The 12,458-nt window shown below is 40.0% G+C and overlaps 1 protein-coding gene across 2 annotated transcripts in view; it reads left to right on the top strand.

Moving 5' to 3' along the window:
* The window catches only part of ARFGEF2 (ADP ribosylation factor guanine nucleotide exchange factor 2), a 56,652-nt gene extending 45,731 nt beyond the window's left edge, over nucleotides 1-10,921 (top strand). The window contains exons 32-39 of one of the 2 annotated variants that reach the window (XM_044985580.1): nucleotides 254-392; nucleotides 477-531; nucleotides 783-897; nucleotides 1,255-1,385; nucleotides 2,508-2,676; nucleotides 4,060-4,198; nucleotides 5,365-5,482; nucleotides 6,421-10,921. In XM_044985580.1, the coding sequence (XP_044841515.1) occupies nucleotides 254-392; nucleotides 477-531; nucleotides 783-897; nucleotides 1,255-1,385; nucleotides 2,508-2,676; nucleotides 4,060-4,198; nucleotides 5,365-5,482; nucleotides 6,421-6,546 (992 nt within the window). In that variant the 3' untranslated portion in view covers nucleotides 6,547-10,921. Of the gene's footprint in view, nucleotides 1-253; nucleotides 393-476; nucleotides 532-782; nucleotides 898-1,254; nucleotides 1,386-2,507; nucleotides 2,677-4,059; nucleotides 4,199-5,364; nucleotides 5,483-6,369 lie in introns of both variants that reach the window. The other variant, XM_044985579.1, reaches the window with a different exon arrangement.
* The last annotated feature ends 1,537 nt before the right edge of the window (nucleotides 10,922-12,458 follow it).

The following is a 12,458-nucleotide window of genomic DNA, read 5'->3' as shown; positions in this document are numbered from 1 at the left end:
TTAGCTTGCAGGTTCCTCACAATAGGGATTCTTACTGTCTTTGTACACTAGGGGTCCTGATCTTGGTGCTTACAGTCACACAAATAATGGTTACACTCTAAGCAGGCTTTGAGCTATTGGAGATTTGGTACAAATACCAATTGCATCATAATATCAAACATGCATAATGACTGTCAAGCACAGAAGATGTTTAATTCACATTGTTTGACTAGAAGAGCTCAGAGATTAATATATAAGGATAATTATTTTACAGATAATGAACAGCTGGCTCGATCAGGTACAAACTGTCTAGAAAATCTGGTGATACTAAATGGACAGAAATTCAGTCCTGAAGTCTGGGACCAAACATGTAATTGTATGCTAGAAATCTTCAAAACCACCATTCCTCATGCGTAAGTTAGTCCAACATAAATTTGTTTTGAGGCCAGCTGTCATGTTAAGGTTATTTATTTATTATATTTCTTTTCTCTGTGAAGCTTGCTGACATGGAGGCCAGCAGGAATGGAGGATGATTCCTCTGAAAAGCATTTGGTAAGACTTAAACTGTTCTTCTTTAGAAATACTTAATGTGGTAAATCTGTTTGTAAAGCCGCAAGCTGGAATTAAATACAGACTATACTGTATGCTAGGCCCAACTGATCATAAAATCAAATGCAAGACTATCTCAGTACTTTGATAGTAGAAAACTTAAGCCACATTTGTTACGTTATGTGAAAACTGAGTTGTGACAAATTTTAAGTACATTGGATAAACAGACTTGTATCTTCGATTATCCCTTCTAGGATGTGGACCTAGATCGCCAGTCTCTAAGCAGTATTGATAAAAATGCTTCGGAGAGGGGACAGAGTCAGGTTTCAAATCGCACAGACGACAGCTGGAAAGGCGGGCCTCATGCAAGTAAGGATGCATTTCACTGTAAAGGTCTTTAGTTTCAACAGAACCTCTAGTCACTGACCCAGATCATTTAAGTAACAACGACTTGCTGAGGTTCCTAAATCTGTGCTTCAGGTGCCCTAATGTTTTAATGAAAACTTACTAGCCAAAGCACATAATCTACTCTCCCATTTCTACCATGACTATAATTGAGAAAATGTTTGACTATGCAATATGGTACTGTACTTCAAAGAACACACAAAATAACTGGGTATGGAGATGCTGGTAGAAATACGAGTTTCAGTCTTCTAGTTTAACATACTTTATCATAAGTTTGCATCTAAAACTAGACTGAAAACCAGAGTTCCTCTATTCTATTAGACCAGAAACTGTTTGCGGGCCTCCTTATTAAATGTGTGGTGCAGCTGGAATTGATACAGACCATTGACAACATAGTATTCTACCCAGCAACTAGCAAGAAGGAGGATGCTGAGCACATGGCTGCAGCCCAGGTAACTTATCTTAGATTTTGAACGTCATAATCTTTTTTTCTTTGCATCTTACTATCATAGTAATAATTAGCACTTTTTGTAGTGCTTTACAGTTTGTGGAAGGCCTTCCAACCATTAAGACTGTAATAATAATAATTTAAAAATGGGTTCAATAGAGAGTAACTTCCTGTATTAACTTCCCCTTTCTGAACAGACTGTGTACACTGTACTTTCTGAAAGGGGCATCTCTGTTGAGGGGAGAAGTTATTAGTTGTTTAGCAAGGCTTAACCTCTGAGGCCGATAGCAGGCTGTCTTCAGTGACAAATCCTGAACTCTGAAACTCCATGTTTCAGGTCCAAATACCCTGATCTTGAGGGCACTGTGCAAAGCCCACCTGCTTGTTCCAGTAGAGGGCTGGGTTGGGGGTTTGTCTTAACCACCCTCACCAAACCTGTTAACTCCTATATATATTGCTTGGGGGTAGAGGTGAAGCTGATATTTTGGGATTGTCTGCTTCCTGACAGTTGGCAGGTCTGTTATTAATGTGTTATGTCCAGAGGCTTCTGTAATAGGTGCACATCTCTATATTTGTAAGAACAAAATTTTATTAATGCAACCTCTAATTAAGGCAAAAAAGGTGAACTCTTACGTTGTTCAGCATCTACTTCAACATGGGGAACTATATGTCTGACTAGTTAACTTGTCTGACAGTCTTCAGAGCTCTGCAGAGGCGGTGAATCAGCCTCTGTGGGTAGGCAAGAGCTTTGTATCACTCAACAGGACCTCTCTGTGCCTTGAAATAGAGGTCGTATTCTTTTTTGATCTGATCTTATGCTAATTGCTAAAATAAATTACATCACGTATTTTTGGAAATACACTAGTAGGAAGGAAAGCACTAAATCACAGGACAGCACTGGAACACAGCCCTAACATTCTCCAAACCCACTGGTCTGATGGAAACAGATGTGTAGATATTGTGGGCCAAACTTTGCTCCGGTATTCTTGAGTAAATTTCATTTACATCCGTGACAATGGAATTATTCTGGATTTGGGTACTTCACTGTGTAGCACAACTGAGTGTTGTTGTTTTTTTTGGACTCCTTCTCCATTAACCACCACTAATAACTTGATTTTCTGTGTAGAGAGACACACTGGATGCAGATATCCACATTGACACAGAAGAGCAAGGAATGTATAAGTACATAACTTCACAACATCTTTTTAAGTTATTGGATTGTTTGCAAGAGTCTCATTCATTTTCAAAAGCCTTTAACTCAAATTATGAGCAGCGAACTGTCCTATGGAGAGCTGGTGAGCAAGTTACTTAGTAATGGTTTTGAGCTTTCTTGCTTGTGGGTTTTTTAAAATATTTACCCTAAGGTAGGAATGTGTAGTACAGCACAAGTGACTTTTTTCAAGTGTACTATATAGTAAAAGTTTGTAATCACATAGTGCTACTTAACTGTTCTATATTAGACTTGTCACTTTTCTAATTCCTTTAATTACAAAATAGAAATATTGATCGAAAGACCTACTTCATTTACAATAAAATAGAAACATGATGGGAAACATTGGATTTTATTTATGTAATTCAGTTTTGTCAATATAACCTTGGGGGCGCGTGGGTAGGGGGAAGGGGGTTGTTATTGATGGTAGGGGAGTTGGCCCGGGAGCAATGGAATCCAGTCTTCTTGCACGGAAGTGCTCATCACCGGGGATCCCAGTTTTCCATGATCTGTATATATAAAAAGAAAAAAATTCTCTGATACAAAGGTATAAAAAGCTGCATTTTTCCGTGTTTAAAATGAAACTCTGAACTTCAGTTTCCCTAACCACAGTATACATAGGTTCAGTGAAACTCCAATTATCTGATCTAATTGGGACCGAGGTCAGATCGGATAATAAAAAATTTGGATAATCTGGAGAGCTTCGGCTCTGGGTGGCAGCTGGGCTTGGGCTGTCAGCTTCAGTTTGGTTAATACGGAGAGCCGGATAATGGAGGCTCAGATAAACGGGGTTCTACTGTATATGTTTTTATTTTTTCACGAAATGTAAAAACAGAAGGTTCTCTGTAAAAATGCAAATCTGCCTTTTTCCATGGCAAATGCATTTCTAGGATTCCTGCTTATCTCTAATCACTGAGCTGCCTTGTGGCACTATCTTTGACCAATGCTGCTACTTGGTGGTAATTCTGTACCAACTTGGGGAGCTATTTAAAAAAAAAAAAAAAAAAAGTTCAAGCAGTTTTGGAAGGCTCTTGCTTCTGACTTCGGGGTATGTGTGGTCTCTTTTGAATAAAAGACCATATAAAATATGCAAGGAGAGTTGTGTGTGCTGAACTGAGTTTTGTGGGACCATATGTGGATTGAATAGTAAAATACACAGGGATTTTAGAGGCAAATCCAAACCTATGTACTTTACAAATCTAAACCTCTCAATGATGAGTGACTTGCACACCACCTAAGGCTCCATGACAAACCCTGACAGTGCTTCCCTCAGATGTCATGTCAATAGCCTGCAGGATTAATTGTTTTAAAAATTTCTATATAATTAAGTTATCCCTTAAAATGATTTAGGCAGCACTACAATAAGTTGGTCTGCTTAGCTGGTATCTTGAAGTTTAATTATACTTTTTACTGTTTCTAAACTATATGCAAAGATGTATGAATGTATCAAATTGGAATTCATTTCTAGGGTTCAAGGGTAAGTCAAAACCCAATCTTTTAAAACAAGAGACCAGCAGCTTGGCTTGTTGCTTGAGAATCCTCTTCCGAATGTACGTTGATGAAAGTCGCAGAGATTCCTGGGATGCTATACAACAGCGACTCCTAAAGTAAGAATGGTATTTTACCTAATGAGTCTTGGGTTTCAAGAAGACTCTTTGGGGGGACTGTCTTGTACTGTTTTTCCAGCACATAGCACAGTGGGGCCCTGATCCTGATTGGGACTTCTGGGTGGTAATGCAGTATTAATCATGTTGTTATTCAAAGTAGTTGAGCAGATGGATCATAAATTGATTAGGGATAGAAAAGGGGGCATTCTAATAAAGGGGTTTTGGCAACCAGAAGTAAGTCCATTCAGAATGGATACTATGTGGCCAGATAGCCCTTCCTGTTGGGGGCGGGGGGATGGGTAGGGTGTGAGCACCAATCGCCATATAGCCCAATTCCTGATGAACTTTTTCAGGCATCTGTTGCATCACAGTTTGAACTTTGGGCAACAAGAGGTAATAAAGATATCAACTACATCCTTACCCCAAAGATGACTTGCTGCTGACTGGAGGCTCAGAGGATTCATATTGAGTCTGTGTGGGGAGAACTTATAGATTGCCAGTTCAAATCCAGCTGAGGCTGGCAGCAGTCTGGTTACCATTACCTATTGGCTTATAGTTGATTTCTTTAATCAGTGTGTGTAAAAGGAGGTCTCTATCAATTTCTAGTCAACATAGCAGAAATCACCACAATAAATAGCACTGATTATGCCTCTTGTTGTCAGTCTTCCAGAGGGACCAAAAACTCCGCTTCTGTCCATAAAAGATTTGGAGGGGGAATCTTGCACTGCTATACCTGTTCTGAGGATCAGGAAAGGATTTCTCTTCATGGGGTTATCAAACTGATATCTCTTTAATGATCACTATAGTAATGTATTTTAAAAAATGTCAGTTTTTAAAATAAACTGGAGGGAGGGATGTTGAGGGGAAAAAACCTTTTCCCATCCTGCCAGTAGAGAACCATCAGTTTTAATGCAAGTCTCAATGCCGATTGGTTATCAGTAACAGTTTCAATAAATGAAAACCTATAGAGACATAGCAGTGTACTTGTTTAAAGTTAACAAACTCTATTAAAAACATGATATACAAATAGGAAAAAAAAAAGCTCAAAGTGCAGCTCGTATTTAAACACAAAATACTGCTGTTACAGATGGCGGACACATATATAAACTTAATTTGTTTTGTTTGCTGTACCCTTATGTGCACTAATTTGTGTAATTTTTTCTTAGTGTGTGCAGTGAAGCACTGGCCTATTTTATAACAGTAAATTCAGAAAGCCACAGAGAGGCCTGGACCAATCTCCTATTGTTGCTTTTAACAAAAACACTTAAAATCAGTGATGAAAAGGTAAGATAGACCTGGAAATCATTTATACTTGCATCCAAATATACTTTCTCTGATCTTCACTACTGCTAAAAGGAATCTGTGTTATGAATTCTTTTGTTTTTCAGTATTTTTATTAGCTAACTTGTAAATTTTCTTTGCTGAATGTAGGAATTTTTAAATGTAGTTTGCCAGTGCTCCACAGTGCACAGAGGGGACTGTCAATGAAATATACTTATTCACAAAGATATGGTGGAGAAATATTATTTACATACCAATATAGATATTCATGGTGCTTTACATACAAATGAATAATGTAAGGTTATGAGAATACTTGGTTTTACATTGCGTATGTTACATTAGTTCCATATAATTTAACTTGGCGATTGTGGAGAAAACTTGTAGCTATAAATGTAAAAGTCTCCTGGATTTCCTGCGTCCCCCAGGATGTTGACCATGCAGAGGAAGGTTAGTGTAAACTGGCGAAGTAATATGGGGCTATTGGTACTCACTACAGTGTAGGTCATCCAGGGAAGGTTACAAGTTTTGCTTGAAGAGTTGTTTAAACCAGCTGCCACATCAGTGTGTTGATAGTCAGAAATAAATATAAAGCCAGAACTTACTAAACCTTTTATCTTACTGTAAAATATTTTACTTAACTATGCATAGTTATCAAAATAGGAAATTTCCGGCATTGAACTAGTGCACTGTCACATTGTCTGAAATATCATATTGCTGCTTTAGAGTTCAGAAATTGGCTTTTAGTGGTGGCATGAGCATTTTCTTCTCTTCATTGGGAAAAACAATGCCAACTCCTGAGTTTTACTGTTGTAACATTCTAGGTAATGGGAGTAACTTTTTTTTTTTATTTTTGTCTTGTATTAAGTCATTTTATTCTTTTTCCATAAAAGTTTAAAGCACATGCTTCAACTTATTACCCGTACCTCTGTGAAATCATGCAGTTTGACCTGATTCCTGAGCTCCGAGCTGTGTTACGGAAGTTCTTCCTGCGTATAGGTGTAGTGTTCAAAATCTGGATACCACAGGAGCCGTTACGGACAACTGGGACCCGTTCGCCTTCATGGTAGCCTCAAGTAAGACTGGCCATTGCTGCTTATTCACAAAGCTTTAGTCATGCTACATTCAAGGAATGGATTCAAGAGGAGGGACAAAAGTCATTTGGTACCTCTCTGTAACCCAAGAGAGCAGCAGATCATCCGGATCAAGATGCCATTTTTGGAAAAACAGATTTTTGTTCTGCCCACCCTACAAAAATATAGCTATCAGCAGTTCGATGATTGTATTTAAATTGTTGCCGACAGAGTTAACACAGTGGATGTAAAGTCTGCTTCAGTGCTAGTCATTCTTACGATTAATTCTGTTTCTGCAGATCAGTTACTTCAATTGTTTGATCTTGTACCTTCCAGCTTATTCCCATAAATCTGCTGGAAATGATTCCTCAATGGAAATTATTCCCCTTGGAAATACTGAATATGGTTGTATAGGCTTGTGATGTTAGCACATATGTTAATAATAAAATATATTGCAATGGCTAGTGGCCACCAAAAGATCATGCTGGATTTTTTTCTTTGTGTGCACATGACTAGAACAGTTAGTGTGTTTTTTTTAGTTTGTTGTACAGTGGCTGTAGATACACCAGTTGGGGGAAAGGCTTTCCTCCTGCAGGTTATGTAGTAAGCCATTTTAGTAGCAGTGTTTACCCTTCCAAGATCAGCTTTCATGGAAGGTTTAGTTGTGTCAGGAGTACATAGTAACACATACTCTCAAATGAACTCAGAAAAATCTCAAGTTATTAGGAATTGGAAAGCTTTTTAAACTCTTCATTGCCTTTTATATTTTGCCTGATTATCTAGATGAGATGGTAAAATGCAAGAATAGAGTTATTTATTTGATTTTCTTTGAAGTGCACACTGAACAGATTAAGTAAAAATAACATTGGTTTGTCAACCTCTTATATTTTGAATATATATTTCGTAGCAAAGATGTCTGTTTAGCCAGAAGTAATCTCTTTAGTACATATCAGGACATATCTGTTTTTACTGCCAATTTGTTAATATGTTATTAACAATATGTTGGTTATTTTAATGCCTCAACTTTCAAGTTCTGTCAGTATGGCTTGGGGAAATAAAATCTAGTTCCCACCAGGACCGCTTTAGTTAAAAAATATTTAGCTTCAGCACACACTATAACACACCTTCCAATACATTCCTATTTATTGGAGGCAACCAAGAAGCAAACTTGTGATTTAACATTGCAATTTTATTAGCCCTAGTGACTTCCTTTTTTTTTTTTTTTTTGGAAAGGCCAGACCATAGTGTTTTGTTACAATGATTCCTCTGATGCACTTTCAGTTTTAACTGAAGTTGAACAGAATTGAACCTGTCCATAGGATTATCCGTATTTGCAAGTGACTTAAAATCGTAACTCTAAAAACAGTATAGGATCCATGTGGAAGGGTGGGAGGAAAGTCACCACCTTCTTTAATGTATTAAGGATGCAAGTGGGAAAAGTGTTATCAAGCACTGTTTGTGCTACCCATATTTGCATACAAGAACTATATAAGTGTTAATTGAATGAAATAAAACAGTTGTGTCTTTAGTACTTATCCTTTTGCTTTGTAAATAGAGATTTTTCCTGCTAATGCAATCAAAGTTTAATATAGCATTGGAAAATCCAAACTTTGGATTCGATGGGGATTCATTTTTTGTGGGTTTCTTCAGAGTCAGAATGGTGCTCTTACTTTATATTAATGTAGTTTGTTTTGGCCAGTAGTGCTCTAAGGTTTTCACTTACCTTATTTTGTCTTTTTAATTTTAATACCAAAGAAAAGTAAATGGGTTTTTACTTTAAGTATACATTAGAAGAAATATATAAATTATTTCAGTAGAAAAGAATATATGGCTTTATTTTACCATGAATAAAGACTGAAAAATAAGTAATTGCATTTAACTAACTTCCTACATTTGAAGTCCGTATATGTCCTTTGTGTGGCAGTGTAAAGTGTAGCAGTCACTTATTCCCTTCTACTGTATTGTTTCATCAACTACAGTAAGAAAATAAATAAATAGGACTATTTATTTAGATTTTATTTCTCATGTTTGAACATCACTCTCATTGTTAATGAATGTACAGTATATGACTTTAGTCCTGTCTCCTGTTAAAACATTACCTTTCAGGTTGCATGCTTTCTATCCCTGGTGGCAGCATGAAAGCAATACAACTGTTAAAATCTGAATGATGAGAATTGGGCTTTTTATTTTTTTCTCCAAATTCTTTCAGAACAATGGCATTTTGGGTTTTCTTTCAATATAAAATAGTATTGAAGTGGTTTTAATAAACGTGTCTTTATACATGTATGGATACTCAAGATAATGAAATTAAGAGCCTTTATCAATGTCAGAGAGCCTTTTAACACAGCTTCAGGTTTGAGTGACTATTTCCTTAGACTGATTCCTTATGAAAGGATTTGACTGGTCTATATGCCATTTAAAAACTGCTAAAAATTGATATTTGATCATACATGACATCTGAAGCATTCTAGCTTTACCATATAGTGTATGCGGTGAAGAGAGACTATGACAGCCTTATTCCTGTCTCAGAAGTTTCTGAAAGTTGATTGTATAGAGAATGGTGCATTAGTAAATGTAATGTCTGAAGCCCTTAATTTTACACCAGCTGTTTGCTTCTCTGTACCTTTTGGAAAGGCCATAACCCATGGACATCATAATAACAAAGCTAAGAGTGCTCAGTCAAAACTCCAAGAGTAATTACCTTCTGGCTCTGATCCTGAACCAGGGTCTGCTGGCACGCACACCCACTGTCTGTGTGGAGTCTCACTGGTTTCAGTGGGACTATGCATGAGAACAGGGGTCCATGTTAGTATATGCTGATAAGGATCTAGGCCTCCGTGTGTAGTACACAGTTGTATTCAGATGTATTTTAAATGTTATGCAACAAATGACAGGTAGTCTTATAATTTAATGGTATTAATGTGGAGTACCTGCATGTTTGATTTTTTTTTTTTTTTTTTTTTACTGGAACCCTTTGAAGGCGGTGGACAGTGGGAGAGTTGTTAATGTGCTGATTAGGATAAACCCTCAAAATTACCCTCTTCTTGGTGTTTCTATTGCTTGTTATGGTGCAAGTAAAATATTATATTGAACCTTGTTTTTTTTCTCCCTATGTGATTTCACTTATTTCTGTAGCTTCTAAAATGCAAACACAACAAGATTCTAGTACAACTCTTCTAGCTTAAAAAATCTAACATTGTAGTGATATATTGATGAATGTTTTAAAAGAATATTCTATCCTTGGCCTGCAGTAAATTTACAAGCTTTCTAAGGTACAGCTCACTTAAACTGTCTTTAAGTTTTGTTCAATCACTTCTGCCACTTCAAACAACATGTACTTTCTGTGCACAATGTATGTTTTATGTATGTAAAATGCCTAAGTTAGTAACTAGTTACTTTTTCTTGAAGATCTCCATATTAAGTGCATTTAATATCAGTAATTTAATGAGAAGAGTTCCTTGCCCAATGGATGTATACATTTTTGAGAGAATAGCAGAAAATAATTATATAATAAAAACTATGTAAAGTTTTCTACATAAAAATATTGTGTATAATACTGTTACAATCCATGCTTTAATCAGGTGGTAAATCAATAAAGTTTTAAAAAGTGAAGTGGTTTTTAATGTAGTAATTAAAACTTATGTGAAACTATTTTGTGGTATATCCAGTTTGTGAGATGTAACCAGTCCTCTTGTTTTCAAACTTCTGAACAACAAAGCTTTTGGTGTATGGTGAGTAACAAATAGAAATGGTGGTAATGTGCTTTTTTTTAAAAACAAAAAAAACAAAACACTTGACTAATTTTCAGAGAAGGCAGATACATCTTGGCTATCCGCATAAGGTTGCCTATGCAGTCTTGTTAACCAAAGTGATTTGCTTAAACACGAATGTAATGGTATATGTAGGAAAAATTGTGCTAACTTTAAATTGGGGCAGTTTCAGTGGGAGAGTTCTCTGTCAGTGACAACTTACAAAGAACAGAGAGAATTGTCCACTATTATTCATCTCTTGTTTTGTTAAATGTGAGGGATGCGGGGGTCACTGGCAGGAGAATTTCATTCCATTATTGTGAATTCCTTATAATTCTTCTATGAGCAATGAAGTACAATGAAGTATGCTTCCATGATTAGAAGAGTCCTTTTCCAGGTTACTATTCCGTAGAGTACCTGTTAGTGTTCTTACTACTCTTTGGGGGAAGGGAGAGAAGAGGAAGGGTTCAGAACAGGTAATTCAGGAATCAGAATATTATCACTTTGATTTCCACAACAATCATTTTTAACTGCCACTACTACTCATCTGAATAGTAGCTTTTCAGAAGCTAGGAGTGCCTGGGTAGGCAGAATAATATATTATGAAAGCTACCTCTGACTAGCAGGCTCCTGCATGAGCACTGTATGTTCAGCTAAGTTTGTCAAATAAATTGACTTAATCCTCATTGATGCTCATCTGATGTTTGTTTATGGATTTAAAATATTTTTGGGGCACAACTATACACTACAACGATCTCTTCTACTGTAGTAAGTGAGAATAGAAGTCTTGGGTTATCTGATGATAGATGTATGGGTTTTTTAATTGGGGTATAGTATAGACCAGGGGTCTCAAACATGCGGCCCGCGGGCCGCATGCGGCCCACGGAGCTCTTCCCTGCGGCCCGCGGAGCTCCCCAGGGGAGCTCCGCAGGGGCCCCCCAAGAGAAAAGCGGAGGCTCCCGCCTCCGCCCCTCTCCTGGAGCCTCGGCGCATAGAGCGCCGAGTCTCCGTCCGAGCGCCTGAGCCCCGCCCGCTCCGAGCCGCGTGGGGAGGGGGCGGGGCTGGGAGCTCTGGGCTGAGCGCTGCGCTCGGCGTGGAGCTCCCAGCCCCGCCCCCTCACCACGCGGCTCTGAGCTGGACCGCCGGAGACGCGCTCGGGTAAGGGGGGGGGGAAAGCGGGACCCGCCGGGGCCGGGGCCAGGGCCAGGAGAAGGGAAGCGGGACCCGCCGGGGCTGGGCTGGGGGGGGGGGAAGGGAAGCGCTCAGGGCTGGGGCAGAGGATTAGGGTGCGGGGGGATGAGGGGTTAATGATGTGGGGGCGCTCAGGGCTGGGGCAGCGGCTTCGGGGGTGGGGGGATGAGGGCTCTGGCTGGGGCTGAGGATTAGGGTGCAGGGTCCTAGTGCCTGCCCTCCGCCAGTACTGGCAAGGCAGGCTTCCCTTACCCTGAGCCTCTCCAACCCCAAACCCTCAGCCCCAGCCAGAGCCCTCATTCCCCCCGCACCCTAATCCTCTGCCCCAGCCCTGAGCACCCCCACACCATGAACCCCTCATCCCCCTGCACCCTAATCCTCAGCCCCAGCCAGAGCCCTCATCCCCCTGCACCCTAATCCTCAGCCCCAGCCAGAGCCCTCATCCCCCCGCACCCTAATCCTCTGCCCCAGCCCTGAGCGCCCCCACATCATGAACCCCTCATCCCCCCGCACCCTAATCCTCTGCCCCAGCCCTGAGCGCCCCCACATCATGAACCCCTCATCCCCCTGCACCCTAATCCTCAGCCCCAGCCCTGAGCACCCCCACATCATGAACCCCTCATCCCACTGCACCCTAATCCTCAGCCCCAGCCAGAGCCCTCATCCCCCCGCCCCCCGCACCCTAATCCTCTGCCCCAGCCCTGAGCGCCCCCACATCATGAACCCCTCATCCACAGCCCTCACCCCACACTCCAAACCTCTTCCCTAGCCCTGAGCCCCCTCGCATCATGAACCCCTCATCCACAGCCCTCACCCCACAGCCCAACTCTCTTCCCTAGCCCTGAGCCCCCTCGCATCATGAACCCCTCATCCACAGCCCTCACCCCACAGCCCAACCCTCTTCCCTAGCCCTGAGCCCCCTCCTGCATCATGTACCCCTCATCCACAGCCCTCACCCCACAGCCCAAC

The sequence above is a fragment of the Mauremys mutica genome, chromosome 13, assembly GCF_020497125.1.
Source record: "Mauremys mutica isolate MM-2020 ecotype Southern chromosome 13, ASM2049712v1, whole genome shotgun sequence".
NCBI classification, from domain to species: domain Eukaryota; kingdom Metazoa; phylum Chordata; order Testudines; family Geoemydidae; genus Mauremys; species Mauremys mutica.
The sequence above is the reverse complement of the archived record's forward strand: the minus strand, read 5'-3'. Positions and strand labels throughout refer to the sequence as shown.